This window comes from Acanthisitta chloris, unplaced genomic scaffold, assembly GCF_000695815.1.
Source record: "Acanthisitta chloris isolate BGI_N310 unplaced genomic scaffold, ASM69581v1 scaffold27194, whole genome shotgun sequence".
Taxonomy (NCBI): Eukaryota; Metazoa; Chordata; class Aves; order Passeriformes; family Acanthisittidae; genus Acanthisitta; species Acanthisitta chloris.
Window position 1 is genome coordinate 21456 of NW_008671403.1, and position 15930 is coordinate 37385.

Genomic DNA, 15930 nt, shown 5'->3' on the forward strand with positions numbered 1-15930 from the left:
CCAAATCTGAACCTCTGCTACAGTCATGGCACAGGACAGTGAATCTATACCAAATGAAACACCTCAGAAATTATCTTTTAGCACTGAATTTGGTAGATTACACTTCAGGAAATCCCATAAACATGAGATGCTATCCTGCAGTACAAAAATCCTGAGTTGATGGCAATCAGTATGAGAAATGGACCTAAAAGCAAGGATTAGTATCAACCCAGCCTGACAAGCTGCTGCATGGTATATCAACACTTTGACTTGTTCTTTTACTAGCAAAGACTTAGTTTGCCTAGATTAATAATAAACTCTGTATGTTACAGATGTAACTAATTCTTCAGATAAAAATAATACTTTTGCAGTAAAGATGAATATATATGATATTTTTGAAGTCCCTGATGGTTAATATGTTGAAACTTAGAAATCTTCTGTGTGTTTATGGTACTAACACTATTTCAACACACAGCAAAGAAACAGTGTGCATCTGCTTAAGGAAATTTGAATGCTGTAACTTAACATTATGTATTCTACAACATTTCTGTGTTGCTGGGTTTAAACTACAGGCATTTTGTTCTCAAGCTGTGAGAGTTAGCAGTATTACCAATGCAAACTCACCTGACTTAGTATATCCCTTTCCCTCACAAGCCCATCTGCAGCTCTTTTGCCAATCTCTGTCTGTTTTTTGGCTGCATCCAGCTCTAGAGAAAAAGAGGAAAGACAATAAATCCTGGGTTCAAACTGCAGAGCTGTTAAAAATGCAGAAACCTTTTGAAAAGCCTTGACAATTAAATTAATCAACAATTAATTTCAATTAAAATCAACAATTCAATGAGCTATGTCCAGGTTTTACAACTCCAGGTATCAGTTAATGATATCAATACTTACTTGGGTGCCTAGAATAACTTAAAAGAATTCATAAGACAGATCCACCCATCTGTTAAGCACCTACCTCTCTCTAGTCTGGATACTTGATTTTTTAGGATGCTTTTCTCATGTTCTGCATCAACTTTTTGTTCCTCTGCAACATGCAGCTTACTCTGGATAACATCTGTTGTTTTGTTCAGCTTTGAAATTTCAAGGCGCATCTGAGACACTTCATCATCTCTTTCCTACAGAACAGCATTAAGGAAAGGAGAGAGAAAAGTGTCCATGGAAAGAAAGAAGAAAATGCTTCTGTATTTGGTACATACTTATTGCATGAAATTCAGGAAGTAAAGATATAAGTGCTGTGGGTCACCTGCAAGAAGATAATTAGCTAACTGAACAATATGAAAACTAATTTAAACAAAGCCAGATAGGGCAAGGGAAATTATAACCAAACCTTACACTTTAGGGCTGAAGATGATCAATAAAGAATCCCCAGCTGCAAATCTCACACAGCACTACACAAGTAGCCCTGCAGATTGATAGGTGGCTCTAATTTCCTTTGAAGTATTAGGCACAGTGACTGTGATGAGGAAGATATCTGTAGTGTGGTCTGATTGTGTGTCCCTAAATAGCAGGTATGTGTTATCTCCATCTCTTCTATAACCTATGGCTTTAAAGAATTTTTCCTTTTAAGAAGAAAATATAACTTCCTCATATAATTCAGTGCCATTGTTAGGTTTTACAGCCATCACAGACTACAGTGTTCCACTTACAGCCTCAGGTACTGACTTTGTGGGATGGGGAATCCTGCTATCTGGGAGGATGTGAATCTTCTCAGTTCTTACTGACAATAACCTCATGAGATTTATGAGTACTTTCACAGTTTGTGTTGCCCAGAACCACAGTGGAGGCACTCAGCACACTGCAGAATGAAACTGCAAGCTCAATCCCTACAAAAATTGCATCTCAGCCCCGTGATTGGGGCTCCTAGAAACTTCAGCAATTGGCTTAACTACTAATTGGGCAGTATCTTCTGTTTTTTTGCTCCCAGAAGTCCATGTGCATAACCCTAAAAGTTCCATCAACTTTTCTTGAAATAAGGATAGAATCAAAATCCTTTAACACTCTGAAGCCCCAAATGTAAGTCATATTTGAGCACATTGTTCGTAAAGTTTTAAACAATGATGGTATTGGTAGAAGTAACAATAAAACTGGATAACATGGAAAGACAGTAATTTGTTTTTCAAATAGTTAAGAAAAATATCCTTCAGTCTGTCTAACTGGTTAGTTATATCATACTGAATAACAGTCCCCATTGGCAAATATACTTTTTATTTAGGTGAATTGGTTATACTTGACTAAGCCTTGGGAAGGTAATTATTGGACCTGTATTGTCCAATGTTTAGTGTTTTAACCCCAATAATGATACAAAATGCAAGGTATGGTAGATAGTATAATAGCACCTAACACTTATACATTACCCTTTATCACAAGTGCTCTTGCAGTATCCTAAAAAGAATATGCACAAATCATTTAATCCTTCCTTAACTGAAACTCATCTCCTTCTGAGCTGGATAAAATGACCATTAAATAATGTGGAGTCAGGGAAGAAAGCCATATAGATCTGAAAGTAAACACCATCTGGGTTACTTACATTTAACTTCCTCAGCCAATACTGTGGGGGACAAAAATGTTAGTGTTGAAAGCAACTCCCTTCAGTGGAAGCTATCCAGGACACCATTGTTATAATTTATCAACATTTTCCAAAGGGTTTTGCCAAAATTCAGGTTATGTTAAGCACTGCAAGTAAGAAAGTCATTGCTTTTATTGGAAGATCTCACAATCAAAAAAAAGAACTTATATTTGCCAAAAGTACCAGATATCCTTTATGAACACAGTGTGTTGAGCATTTTGATGTATGTGTCTTATGAAACAGCTCCTCCAGCAGGACAGGTACTACTCTGTCAGGTGAGAGGGCTGGAGACTACCATGACCACAGTATTGCCATAGAAAGAATGGCACCGTGTCAGCCAGATCTCCTCCAAAACTACCTATAGGGAACTATCAGGACAAGATCTGATAGGTAGTGCTACCCAAGTGGTAGCACTGTCACCAGAGTGATACGGCCAACAGGATGTATGCACCTTCTGGTACTTACTTTCAGTTGAGTTGTCTTCTGTTGGACGTCCTTCACCACCTCTTCAAACACCAAATGCTGCTGCTCGCTCTCTTGCATGAGCTTATTATTTTTCCTCTTAAGTTCCTCAAGTTCCTTAGTAGCTCTTTCATTCAAAATCTGTTAGATTAAAAGAACAACCCTATTAATTCTTTTCATTCTCATTACAATATCTACATATACATGAAGACAAAACCTTCCATGTTCCCAGAAGATAAAGGCTGCTACAGATTTTGGTCTGTTTAAAAACCACTCTTCACTGCCGATGAAATTACTAATGTGAAATAAGAAACATGCTAATATTGACTAGTGGAAATTATAATTACTAATGAATAACACAGCCAGTGCCATTTATTTTTCTGGAGGCTTAGCAGGTCTCTATTGCAGGTGGTAGATAAATATTTTACTTCTTGTTAGGCATTTGGCAAGCATCATGTAACACATCTTGCTACACGTAATTACTGAAAATGAGTATGAGATTCAAATTACTTCAATCAGCAGAGGGCAGGGAAGCTCTGTTTTATGAGCATTTATGAGCTACATTAATAAGCTGATGACATTTCTCTGGGGACACAGTTTGTTGAGAGCAGGACATGAGCATTTCCCTCTTCAATTTGTCTGCAGTCAAACACTACTGGAGCTATGTCCTCTGCTTGATGGAACTTCCCTTGCAGATATTACAGATACAGATGAGAAAAGAACAACCATCATATTTTTCACTCTAATAATTAACGTGTGATAACCTGATGAAGTCAATATGTATATGCTCATGAAAAATAAGTAAAGGAAGAGAAATGGAACATAATGTAAAAACAAGGAATACTGTTTCTTGTATTGCAAATGTCAGGATAACACAGTTTCAGGCAATTCTTTATTGAGACTTGCACATGGGTGGGATGAAGCTTATAGCAGGTGTAACAAACCATTTTCACTGTCATGAAAGAAAGGATTTTTTTTAGAAATTTCAGGGGAATAAGAGCAGACATCACAGGCAACTACAATTCAGTTGAGAAACAGTAACCCAACGATATTGCAAGAGCTGAGTCACCTTCTTTTGCAGATCTCTGTCCTGACTCTTGCACAGTTGGATAACCTGTGTTTTGGACAGACTTCTAGCAAAAGACAATGCAGAGCCTCCACAGATACCTTCACGCCAGCACAGGCAACAAAGACAGTGCAAAAGTCTGGTTAATTAGCCTAGGTACAGCACTTCATGTGAACTGTTGGTTTTCAGGACAGTTTGGACAATTAAATGCCTCTAAAATTTGCACTTTGAAACATTGAAAGGGACTATGAAGAGGAGGAAGAATGGAACAGAACCAGGAATTGTATATACAATGTTATTGTCATAGCAGATCATGGAGCTGCCCTCAAAAGCTGCATTAAATCAGTGATATTCAGGAAAATAACCAAGTCTTCTCTGTATCTCTTTATGTGAAGTACTTTACTAAGACTCTGTGTTGACAAAAAAATTGGCACAGACCTCTACCTTCACAATTTCAGGGACCAGAAGGGAAGAAAAAGACATAAAAATCATAAATCTACAAGATACACACAACTCACAAGGAAGTTTCCCTTGAGGTAGGACTGGTTTACAGTGATGAGATCTCCCCTGCCATTTACTGAAATTGCTTCTCTGAGAGTTTCTCAAAGTCAGGGGAAATGGACTGAAAACCAGAAAATTCACACACTAACAGAACACTATGTTAGGACATTTTCAGATAAAGTTTTCAGAAACAGAATGAGGAAAATCAATCAAAAAGCTTTATGGAGACAGTTCTCTGCCCTTTCACAAAAACTCTTCCACAGGCTTGAGAGGTAGATAAAAATTACTGTGAAAAAGAAGAAAGAAAGGGATGGAGGTAAAATGATTTTACCAATGCCACTAGAGACAATCGATGGCAAAAGTGGCAATATAGTCAGAAGTCCAACCTGGCAGTCTCCTGTTACTATCATTAGATCATCCACGCTCATCACAGACTATCTCCCATTTGCTGTGATCTTTTCAAGATGATCTCCAACAATATCATTGCAACCCACTACTGATTTCTGTGAGGAAATCTATCAGCAAACTTTACATACTTATTTATTAGTAAATTAATATTTATATTAAAATATTTTTAACATTTAATAACTTTAAATCATCTCCCTCCCTCTCACTTCAGGAAAAGCAATTTTCTTCTTCATTAAACATCTGACTCTAATCTTAGACCTGATGAATGCAGTGGGCCATGTACCCTACCTTCAGCTCTTTAAGATTCTCTTCCATCTTCTGTTGTTCCTCTTTGTTCCTCTCCATATATTGCTGTAAATTCTGGTTCTCAGCTTGCTTTTTATCCATTTCAGCTAGAAGACTTTTCAGCTCGTCCTCCATTTTTTCCTTCTTTTGAGCCTCTTGCAATTTCTCATTCTGATACAGCTGGATGTCTTGCTGAAGCTGTAACAAGAGAGAAGACAACAGTTTTAAGTTCTGCTGCCTTTTACTTAGAAAAACAAGTCCTCTCACCACTCCTACTATGCTTGATTTTGAATATAACAGCTACTATATTACTACTACATGGAATATGCCAGATCTTCTCAGAAGTAATTATGTTCTCTAATGGCTGAACAAAAAATCCTGCATGAAGGAACCTACTTATTGACGACAAGAATTTTTTAAGCACCAGTCAGTTCACCCACACAGAAGGGTCTGATACAGTTCAGACATAACAGCATTCCTCTGGAGATGCAGTGGTACAAATGTCTTTTCAGTTATAAGTTACTTGCAAAGTGGTACTTTCTGAATGCAGCACTAAAATTAATTAGGGCTTGATGTTGTAGTGCAAGGATTTTTATTTTGACCTTTCTATCTCACCAGCAGAAACACTTAATACACTGATATTAAAGGAGAGAGATGTCAGACCAGTGTTCATTTTCACAACTGGTCTCAATCTTTCTGCTCTCAAAGTTCTTCTGTGGGAACTTAGAAAGAGGAGTTTTTTCTCATATTTAATACATTGTCTTGTGACTTCTGCTCTCTCCCTCCCCCAAAAATGTGATGGAGCACATCAGCAAAGAGGAGACACAGGGGGCTGATCCACATGGAAATATTCAGTTCAGCCAGGGACAAGCAATTTAAAGAAGTTATTAGCTTAAGGATTCCTCCCACTCTGAGCCCATAGATGAAGAGTTGCCAGAACTGACAGGATCTTCAACAGGATCTTCAAAAAGACATTGTCATTTAAACAGTCTGAAGAGGAGAATAATTTCATGCTGGAAGAATGGGAGGTGATTACAAACGCTGTAACAATCCTGCAAACTTAAAGGGTGATGAAGTGAATATCAGAAGATTAAGGCTGCCAAAATTCAACAAGTTCTGAGGAGTTTCAATCCTCTCTCTTTTCTTTCATACCCACAATGTTGTCAGGAAAACTGTTGAGGAATACATCTGGTTTGCAAACTGCAGTTAGAGATGCAGACTGAGGTGCAGATTGAGCTCTGAGTGGGAGCCCAGGGAGACAAGAGGCCGTGAACTGCCAACCTTTTGCATAACAAAGGGCACGAAGAACCTTCCGTGGTGGTGGTGCCAACTGGTGAGTGGACACCGAGAGCCACGGGTAGACTGTGAGGATATAAAAGCCATGGGGTTCCTTGGCTGAGGTCCTCCTCGGAGGCACCAACTCTGGCTGTTTCTGTGTTCCTGCGCTGTGAATAAACTATTTCATGGAGACAAAACATAGATTTTATATAGCCTTCTAATATATTCCCATTCATCTGCTTTAGAAACAGAAAAAAATTCTGTACATGAACCCTAGGCTGATCATTGCTATTAGTGATCAATAAAAATCTGTAAGCCAAATGCTGCTTCTGTGTCTTTTCTGTTCTTTGCTTAAGTGTTCTTCTCTGCTCTTCCTTTATCCTGGTGTCTTGCTCCAGCCCCTATTTATATTCTGCTTTAGAGTCTTTCATTCCTCATTATTAAGTTTTTATATTTGATGTATCAAAGTTCTGTATCCCATCTTCCATCCTTTTCTACTTTCCTTTCATTCAGTCACTATTCTACTGATCCTCAGCCTTGTGTTTCTCTAGCTGCTATACACATTTAAAGGAAGCTATACATATTGATCACTAAAGAACAATGGTTCAGATGGTTAGAAAAACAGAAAGCCCAAACTTAAAGTAAAGCTGGGATGGAATATGACTGCTCTCTACAGACACTGATGAGGTGAAAAATTTAAGCTGAAAAACAGTAGGGCCAGAATCAGTGTGAAGAAGAAAGTAGGTGGTTTCTAAGCATTAGAAAAGTGAGGCTCTGGAAAAGCTTCCCATAAGGAGTAGGAAAGAAAATAACCTACTTAGTTTCTAAGTCAGAATTTGATACGTTCTTAAAAATTATGGTATCACATCATATGAGAACCATGGCCAACAGCAAGGGACTTAGGATCTTCATTCCAGGTCTCTTTCAAGGCATAAGGATTTAAAACACCCCACATCTCCACTATGAAATATGACTACAGTTGAGGCAAAGCAACCTTGGCCCCATTCAGGGTATTGAGAAGCTACATGACAATACACTTTGCAAAGGACATAGCCTAGAAGTACAGAAAAATACAAATGTCATTCTTAACAGACTCCTTTCTGAGGACTCCTGAAAAAGTCTGAGATGTGAAAGAACAGGTAGTAGCATACTAGTCAACGGAGATTAATTACAAGTGTGGAGAAAGGTTCAGGACAAAGCCTAAAATCACCACCTGGTGATTGGTACAGACCTGCATAAGGGATTGCTCTGCCTCATTTTTTGCCTTCTCTGTATCCTGCTGCTGCTCTGTGGCTTGAGTGAGACTTTCACGTAAGTTCACAACTTCTGACAACAGTTGGTCTCGCTCCTTTGTTACTTCTTCATTATGTTTTAGCAAATCCTCGATACTGGAAGCAAGGAAATAATGGTCAAGCAGTGTCAAAGGCCATTTCTGTTCTTCTAGAGCAAGACCTTGTGAGAAATAGGAGCTTAAAAGTAATTTGTTTCATTTTAAACTCCTCTTGCATTAAGACTCTGATGGTCAAGGGAATTATATGCTCTACCTATTGTGGTCATAGTAACCATCAACCTAGTCCAATAAATCACTCTTGATTGTTGTATTATGTCCTCATGAGTCTCAATAAAACGTCCAGTTTTCGAAAAAGGTAACATGGAACGAAATTCCCTCTTCTCTGCTCACTGAAAATTGCTCAGGGACCAAAAATGTTACACTGTTGTAACCAGTCTCTCTGCAGCTTACCTGACTGGGCACCTAGCTAGGTTATGTCTTAAAGTCACTTGATGTAAGAATAACACTGGCTCTCTGTTTTGACACATTTACATTATGGAAGAAAGTCCAAGCACCGTGGGTTCCAGCTCAACCTTAAAAAGCAGCTTTATAGTTCTAAAAAACTATAAGGTTTTCAGGGCTGAAATCCTGCAAAGAAGCTCCCTAATCTCATGACCTTGTCCCTGGACAGGGTATTTAAGCACGGAACTGGAGAACAATGCAGAAAGAAGTTCAACAAGAAATTTTAAGTAGGCAGATCTCAGCAGCCTGAGCAGAGCTGGAAACAGGAGTGAGGAGTTGCAAAGTAATGGCTCCTGGCTCTCGCAGGAAAATGCAAACAGCAGACAGAGAGAGATGCCTTTAGGGAGGGTTATACTAGGGGAAGACTTAACAGCCAAGCTTTTTGATCCAAGGAAACCTGTTAAACAACTCCAGAACGTTTCAGGGACAAAAGGTGAAGGAGTGGATTTCTCATGAATCCAGGTGGTTTATGTGCTGGCACATTCCTTGCAGGGGAAGTGTCTGAGCACACTAAAGACCTCGCTCACAGACACAAGTCTTGTTTTTGCAGCCTGGATACACAATGCATGCAGAGATGAGCATGCCCCATACCTATCCTGAACGCATAACACAAATAAATACCTTTAGCAGTGTGAAAATTTCAAGCCATAACCAGCAGTGCCAACCATCAGCAATCTCAACAGAGAGTGCACAGCTCATAGGGTCAATATACTAAATCACTTCTTTGAGGTTACACTTAATCTTACAGCATAAGCAGTCTGAGGACCTGATACTACCAACAGTAGCTTTTGGAGGGCTTCTGAGCAGCTCCAGAGGTTATTATTAATTGCACACTGTAGTGGCTAGAGGCTCCACCTGAGACTAGGTGCCTCTATGCATATGTTTGGTTAAAACCCCCACCATAATCTTGAAAGTGTATAAATACAAAATATAAACAAGAACACAGTGTTAATGCCTTATAACAAAACTAGGAACTGAAGAGAAATCAAATCTCCTGCTTCCTAGACTTATCTATTTGACCTTGCTGCTGGAAAATGTAAAAATATTGACATGATCCTGTTCTCAAAGACAAAGTATGCTGAAATGCTAGTCAGATAAAATAATATGACAGATACTGAGAAAATGCATAATATTGATTTTTATTTGATCTCTCAGCTTAGTCCAATGCTGAGTGAACTCAGAGCCTGATTCTGCACTTTCTCACTGCTTAAATACATAAATGTCTACTCACGAGAAAAGGCAGAAATTATCACTTTTTCTATTGTAGTGTCTACATGGCTAAACAAAGTGTAGAATGATAGAAAATCAGATCAGGTTTTTCCTCTCCCTGAGGACAACTTACTTGCATACATCTCTAGAGCTTTGTTCTAGTAAAATATTTAGGCGTGCAATTTCCTCTTGCTGTGAATTTATCTTTGCCTTCGCTTCCTGTTCCTTTTCATAGGCTGTGTCTATCATTTTCCAGGCCTTTTCCAGCTCCTAGTAACAAGATGGAAAACAATTACATAATTAAATTGTGTTTAAAATTAACCACAAATTAAAAATTAATTGCCTTGCATTTTGGTTAGCTAAGAAAACAGATTTTTCTGCCTTTTCATGCTTAGGTTCACAACAGTTCCCTTCACTGGTTAACTTGGGTTATGAGTGAGGGCATAGCAAACATTTTGAGCCATTCAGGCTATGTCAATTTACATGACAAAAAGCTCTAATACATTTTCTTTAACACATAGATCTGAACTTTATCAAATCTCACTCTATGAGGGTTTGGTCGTGTGAGTACCACTAATATCTAAAAATTTACTGAAAATTCAGTGCCCACAAAGGCACTTAAATAGCTCACATCTGTGAAAATCTGATTAGCTGTTATGACAATGAACATCCAATTTGATTTGCATGAGAAAAAGATGTTACTCTGGGGTTTTCTGCCTCTTTATTCATTTTCATCTATGAGGACCCAGTGTATTTTGATTTTAACTATGTCTTTTGACAAGCCACAACTCTTGTGCCAAATTTCAGCACATGGAGTTACTTGAATGACAGACTCATGTGCCTCTCACAAGCCTAGGGTTTGGTATCCACAAACAGGATAGAGGAGGAGGGTTCATTTGATTTTTTAACTTCCTCTGCATCTCTCCCCCTTGAATCAGATCCTTATGAATCAAACACAAGGCATATTGCTTGCCAGGTTCAAACCAAGCTCCTACCACTTCTGAAATCCTGTGCTTAAAAAAATGCATAAATTCAGAAAGTGACTGGACTGGAAGGAAAGTTCCAGAAGACTCAGTAAATAATGAAGACACTACTTTCAACACTAGAAGTCTCTGAGCTGCAAATCACAGAGTGATGTTCCCCCACTCACACTCTTTTCTCAACTGGCTCCTGGTAGAGTTCTGGACTTGATGGACCTGTACAGATCTAGACCCCAAATGTGGCTGCGCAGTTCTACATCAGCTCTAGAGTCTCCTCAAGGAGAGCCAAATCATTACAATCAGGCCATAATATCCCTTTCAACTCCTACTTGCATCATATGAAATTGGGTCATGGAAAAAAATATTTTAAAAAACAGCTCCATAATGAAGAAAATAAAATTTAATTTATATCAAATTGTTTACAAGAGTTCTTTACTGTAATTAACATCTCTGGATCTAAAAAAATCCAAAGAACCTAGTTAACATTACCCTTTAAATTATGACACCTATATCATGGAATGTTGTTAATATATTTATCAAACTCTTTAAAATCTGTAGTGTTTAGCAGTTTACTGGCCAAATTAAAAATTCAAGCTATTGAACTAGCAGAAGTAACAGGCTACCAGATTTTGATGAAAAGATAAGATGAAATATAACATCTGTAGCCTCTTCAAACTGCAGAGGGAATACATTTTCATTTCATTTATTCAACTAACTCAGCATAGCTGAGAAACCATCTGGAACCTAAAGATCACAAATGTTGGCTCCTCTTTTTTTTCCTCCAATGTATTCATAAAAAGTTAAATGGTGGGCTTTACTTGTTCAGAAATTCTGAAGATTACAGTCAATTACATTCACTACCTACAAACAGTATTTTCATTACTTAATAAATGACTTGGTTCAAAATTGAGTTTGAAGAATGTGCTTTTTCACGTACATATCAAGAATATTTAAACAGCTTTAAGCATTAAAGTCAATTTTTATGTTTTATATATTTTGAGTTCTAATTTCCATTCAAATGCAGCAATGATCACACATAAAGTATTAAGCATCATCTAGTAAATAATACATTTTTCATTCATTATTATCTTACATAAAAATGTTCAATTATGGAATTTAAATAAATGCATGCTAGGCTGAAGTAATGGCATGAAGACATAGTGTATCATGTTGACTAGCAGAAAAGCATAAAATGTAACTGTAAATAAACATGTTTCACATTCATCAACCAATAAGAGGTAACCAACATTTCTCTAGAAAAATGCAAACTGAAAATAAGAATAAAACTGATTACTTAAATCAAAGCTTCCTGCTGGCTGATTAGACTGTGATTAAAGCTGGTGAATTAAATCATTACAATCAGAGTTTTGGAGGATAGAGCTGGGGAATAAATCAATATGCCCTCTGAGATGTTTTACTGGCTTCAATGAGTATTTTGTTCTGCTGAGTATTTCCAAAAGTGATCCCCTGAAGTCAATGAGGCCATTCAGATAAGCAGTGATTTCAGGCCACCCTAAGCTGTGCTTTTTGAACTTCATCTCACTTTTGATATGTAAAAGCAATTGTAATTAATTTGCATAGATAATGCATAAGAAGGACATGGAACTGTTGGAGCAAGTCCAGAGGAGGCCACGAAGTGGATAAGAGGACTGAAGCACCTTCCCTATGAGAACAGGCTGAGGAAGCTGGGGCTGTTCAGCCTGGAGAAGACTGCATGGAGACCTCATAGCAACTTTTCAGTACTCAGGCTACAAGGGAGCCAGAGAGAGACTCTTTGTTAGGAACTGCAATGATAGGACAACAGGTAATGGATTCAAACTGAAGGAGGGGAAGTTTAGGTTATATACTAGAAAAAGGTTTTTTACTCTAAGGGTGGTGAGACACTGGCACAGGTTGCCCAGGGCCATGGTGCCTGCCCTGACCCTGGAGGTGTTCAAGGTCAGGCTGGATGAGGCCTTGAATAACCTGATCTAATGAGGAGGTGTCCCTGCCCATGGTAGAGAGAGGGTTGGGACTAGATGATCTGTAAGGTCCTTTCTAACCCTTAAATTCCATGATTCTATGATTGTACCAGTTTTTATCAATAAAGTTAGGAGGCACAGGTGATGGCCTCAATCACCATAAGTAAGAATTTGCTAGACTTCATCATCTGCAAAACTGGGCTTCATTGTGGTTGCTTCTTGGTTGTGTCTTTTACTGTGAAAAGTGGATCAGCAGACTGCTTCCATTAACTTCAAAGGTGATGATGAGGGAAGTTTTGGTGCTGGAAGCCTTCACTGAAAAAATACTCACATTGCTACTCAGTGGAGAAAGGAACTGAAAGACTGCAGTGTGTCAGCATCACTGGGTAACTGCAGCACATAGGTAGGTATCATCCATGGAATTCTATTGCATAATTAGAGAAGGCAGTACACTGGATATTTGCCATTAGAATACTCCGAACATTTTTTGAAAAGTACTGAACTCTGGAACTTGTGAAATAGAATTTATAAAGTGTGACTGCCTTATTTTATTTTAATTTAATACCCCAAAAGATCACATCAGTGTCATTGCTCAGAAGCTGAGAATTAATGAAATGCTTTCTTAGTATATTGGCTTGATACGCCTGGAAATTGAAAATTTGGTCATTCCAAGCAGGGCAGTACAAGCTCCTATAAATTCCCCTTCTAGAGTTCTTCCAGTGAAGCCTTGTGGATCAGTAGCCCTACCAATGAAAAACAGAATGATATTTCCATGGAGATTAGCTTGGCCCTTTGCTCCTTTGATATGCCTGTAACCAGCAGATTGTTATGTCCAGTTTATTAAAACTACAAAACAGAGAACAACCACCAGAGAGTTAACATCTATTGATTATTACTAACCTGAGTCCTACCAGCTACTGATATGTGTAGTTAACCCCTGCCCCCAAACAAGCCCTACTGATTGCAACCAGGGTGCACATGGAGAAAAATTTGGCTTCTGCAATTTTTATTCGTATATGAAACAATGATCTAGAAAAGAAAGGCTGTACACTTGTTACCCTAATGACCCATCAAGTCACCAAGATTTAGAGCCTTAATTTGAAGCAACTATACCATTTTTACAGGAACAGTCCCATCAGGGTTCTTTTGACTTTCATAAATAATTAAATTGTGGGACAGATTGTTTTTAGTGCTGAAGAATATAATCTTGGCTACTTTAGTACTTGAATTTCTGTCAACACTTACCTCAGCCACTTGTGAAAAACGTTTAGAATGTCAGTAAAATACTACAGCTGTAATGGAACTTCCCTTCAGAATGGAGAGTAACAAGGAATATGAAGGGTGCACCAAGCAAAACCCCAAGACTAGGCATGAACATTTAAACAATATTCCTGAACATTTAAAGGAAAGACTAATTCTGATAACCAAACTGAAAAAGTATCAGCACTGTACACTTGGCTCACAGCATGCCACTAGAATTGAAATGTCACATGTTGTGCACTGCATGTCATTTCTAACAGGATCATATTGTCAAGCAGCTTTTGCACTAGAAAATCTCTTAACGGGTTCAATAGTAGGTGGTATGGTTAAGCTATACCCTGCCTGAGCTTCAAATTAGCTGCTGGAATTGGAAAGGCTCTTATTTCCCCAACTCTTATGCTCCTCAGTTTTATGACGTTACTAAGACAATGTCTCCTCAGCTTGGGACCATCTCAAGGGATTACCTCTGCTACTGTTCACACACAGAGTATTGCCATGTAATAGCAGAAAGAAAATTGTAAGGATATTTGTGGTTCCTGACACTCATCTATCAGGTTTTGATTGGCAGCAATGAAAATCAACAAGATTTTCTATGCAGTTTTCCTCCTCCTTGAGGAGGCTTTGGGCAGTACCATGGGTTTGCAAGCTGCAGCCACAGATTGACAGCACTGCTATTTATATTTATTCTCAATGTTATTTTGTTCATAATTCTAAGGGCAAGAAACTTTATATCAAAGAACTTCTATTTCTGTAGTGGTCATAAATCACTCTGGATTGTTACACTGAATTTATTTTACTGGAACAAACTACTTTATTCTAAGGCATGGAGATTTCTCAACTAAATACTAAATTAATGTATGCCTACTTTCCACAAACTAAGTTTTTAAACCACCAGAATGCAAAAAGTTCCAAATACAGAGTTCTGATAATTTGGCAGCTTTAGGTTTCTGAGAGTAAAAACTCACTGTAAGCCTAAAAAAACTCGCTGTTTTCAGCGAGCCAAGCACTTTGATTTGACAGAGTTCAAATCAATAATAACAAAAAACACATCAGAGGAAATTGGCAAAATCACATTGAGATGCTATACAGGATTCCCTTTCAAAAACACCGTGAAACATTTATTTATATGAGTCGCCACTTCCCTGGCCTAAACCCCATATTTCAGCAAGTAAATAGATTTTTTGTGTTCTGGCAATAGTTAACATTCAAGCAGCCCTTCAAAAATACTAACAAATCAAAAAGTGTATATTTAGTTGAAAATGAGGTATTTTACAGATGAAAAGCTTAAACAAAAACTATTAGTGAGCACTTGAAAGCTGATGGAGTTGGTTTAGGGCAAATAAACTCACAATTTTACTGAGACCTGTAAAAATACCAGGCCGAGGAAACAAAGCAATCGGTAGCAACACAGAAGTTAAACAACTGAAGATGCCACATCCATACTTAGTCCTCCAGCTAGGTCTCTACATAAAATAGTATTATTGTACGTGCTTTTCTTATTACCATGTTTTTCATTAACAATTTCAGCTCATGTTTCTATTCAAAACTTTACCATCTTCAACGACGAGATAGTTTCCTCATCATCTTTCGTGATGTTTCTGAGCACAGTTACTTTAGCTGACATGTCCAGAATCTCAGCACTCAGCTTCCTGCATTTCTTCATGAGATGCTTTTCATTTTCATGAGATTTCCTCAAAACAGCAAGGAGCTTCTCATATTTGATGCGGAATTTTTCCAGAGCTTCATCTCTCTTAAGTAGTTCAATGAATTCTTGGGAGTCTTGTTCCAGTATGTGAAATGCTCTTTCTTCTAGATATGTCTTATCCTGAGTGAAATGAAACAGGAGGAATTCAACATCTCACTTATGACCCCAGAACATAAAAAAGTAATATACTGAGTGTGTAACAGCTACTAAGAAATGATGACAAAATTTCCTGTAGTAACAGTTCTTTTGCTAGCATACGATATGCATGTTGCAGACTGTTTTTTCCAAACATTATCTCCCCCACTTTTACTGAAATAACTTGTGCTATAAGAGTCAGAGTTGTTGTCATTGAGTCCACAAATGCTTTAAAGATAAGTCTATAAAACATCATCATTGTGACAGTGTTTGAATGATGCATCAGCCACTGAGGAAGTCCAGTATTTTGGCCTCAATTCTGCCCAGTTCTCTACCCTCT

General features: G+C 38.0%; 1 protein-coding gene across 1 annotated transcript in view; it reads right to left on the reverse strand.

The window, feature by feature from the left end:
- CFAP58 (cilia and flagella associated protein 58) overlaps positions 1 to 15569 on the reverse strand; it is a gene marked incomplete at its 3' end in the record, with an annotated part of 32221 nt that extends 16652 nt beyond the window's left edge. Inside the window, exons 1-7 of the mRNA XM_009074084.1 lie at positions 15303 to 15569; positions 9683 to 9819; positions 7780 to 7936; positions 5274 to 5468; positions 3014 to 3151; positions 938 to 1097; positions 604 to 686 (exon numbers count right to left, since the gene is read on the reverse strand). Of these exons, the coding sequence (XP_009072332.1) occupies positions 604 to 686; positions 938 to 1097; positions 3014 to 3151; positions 5274 to 5468; positions 7780 to 7936; positions 9683 to 9819; positions 15303 to 15413 (981 nt within the window). The remainder of the gene's footprint in view (positions 1 to 603; positions 687 to 937; positions 1098 to 3013; positions 3152 to 5273; positions 5469 to 7779; positions 7937 to 9682; positions 9820 to 15302) is intronic.
- Positions 15570 to 15930: the final 361 nt, after the last annotated feature.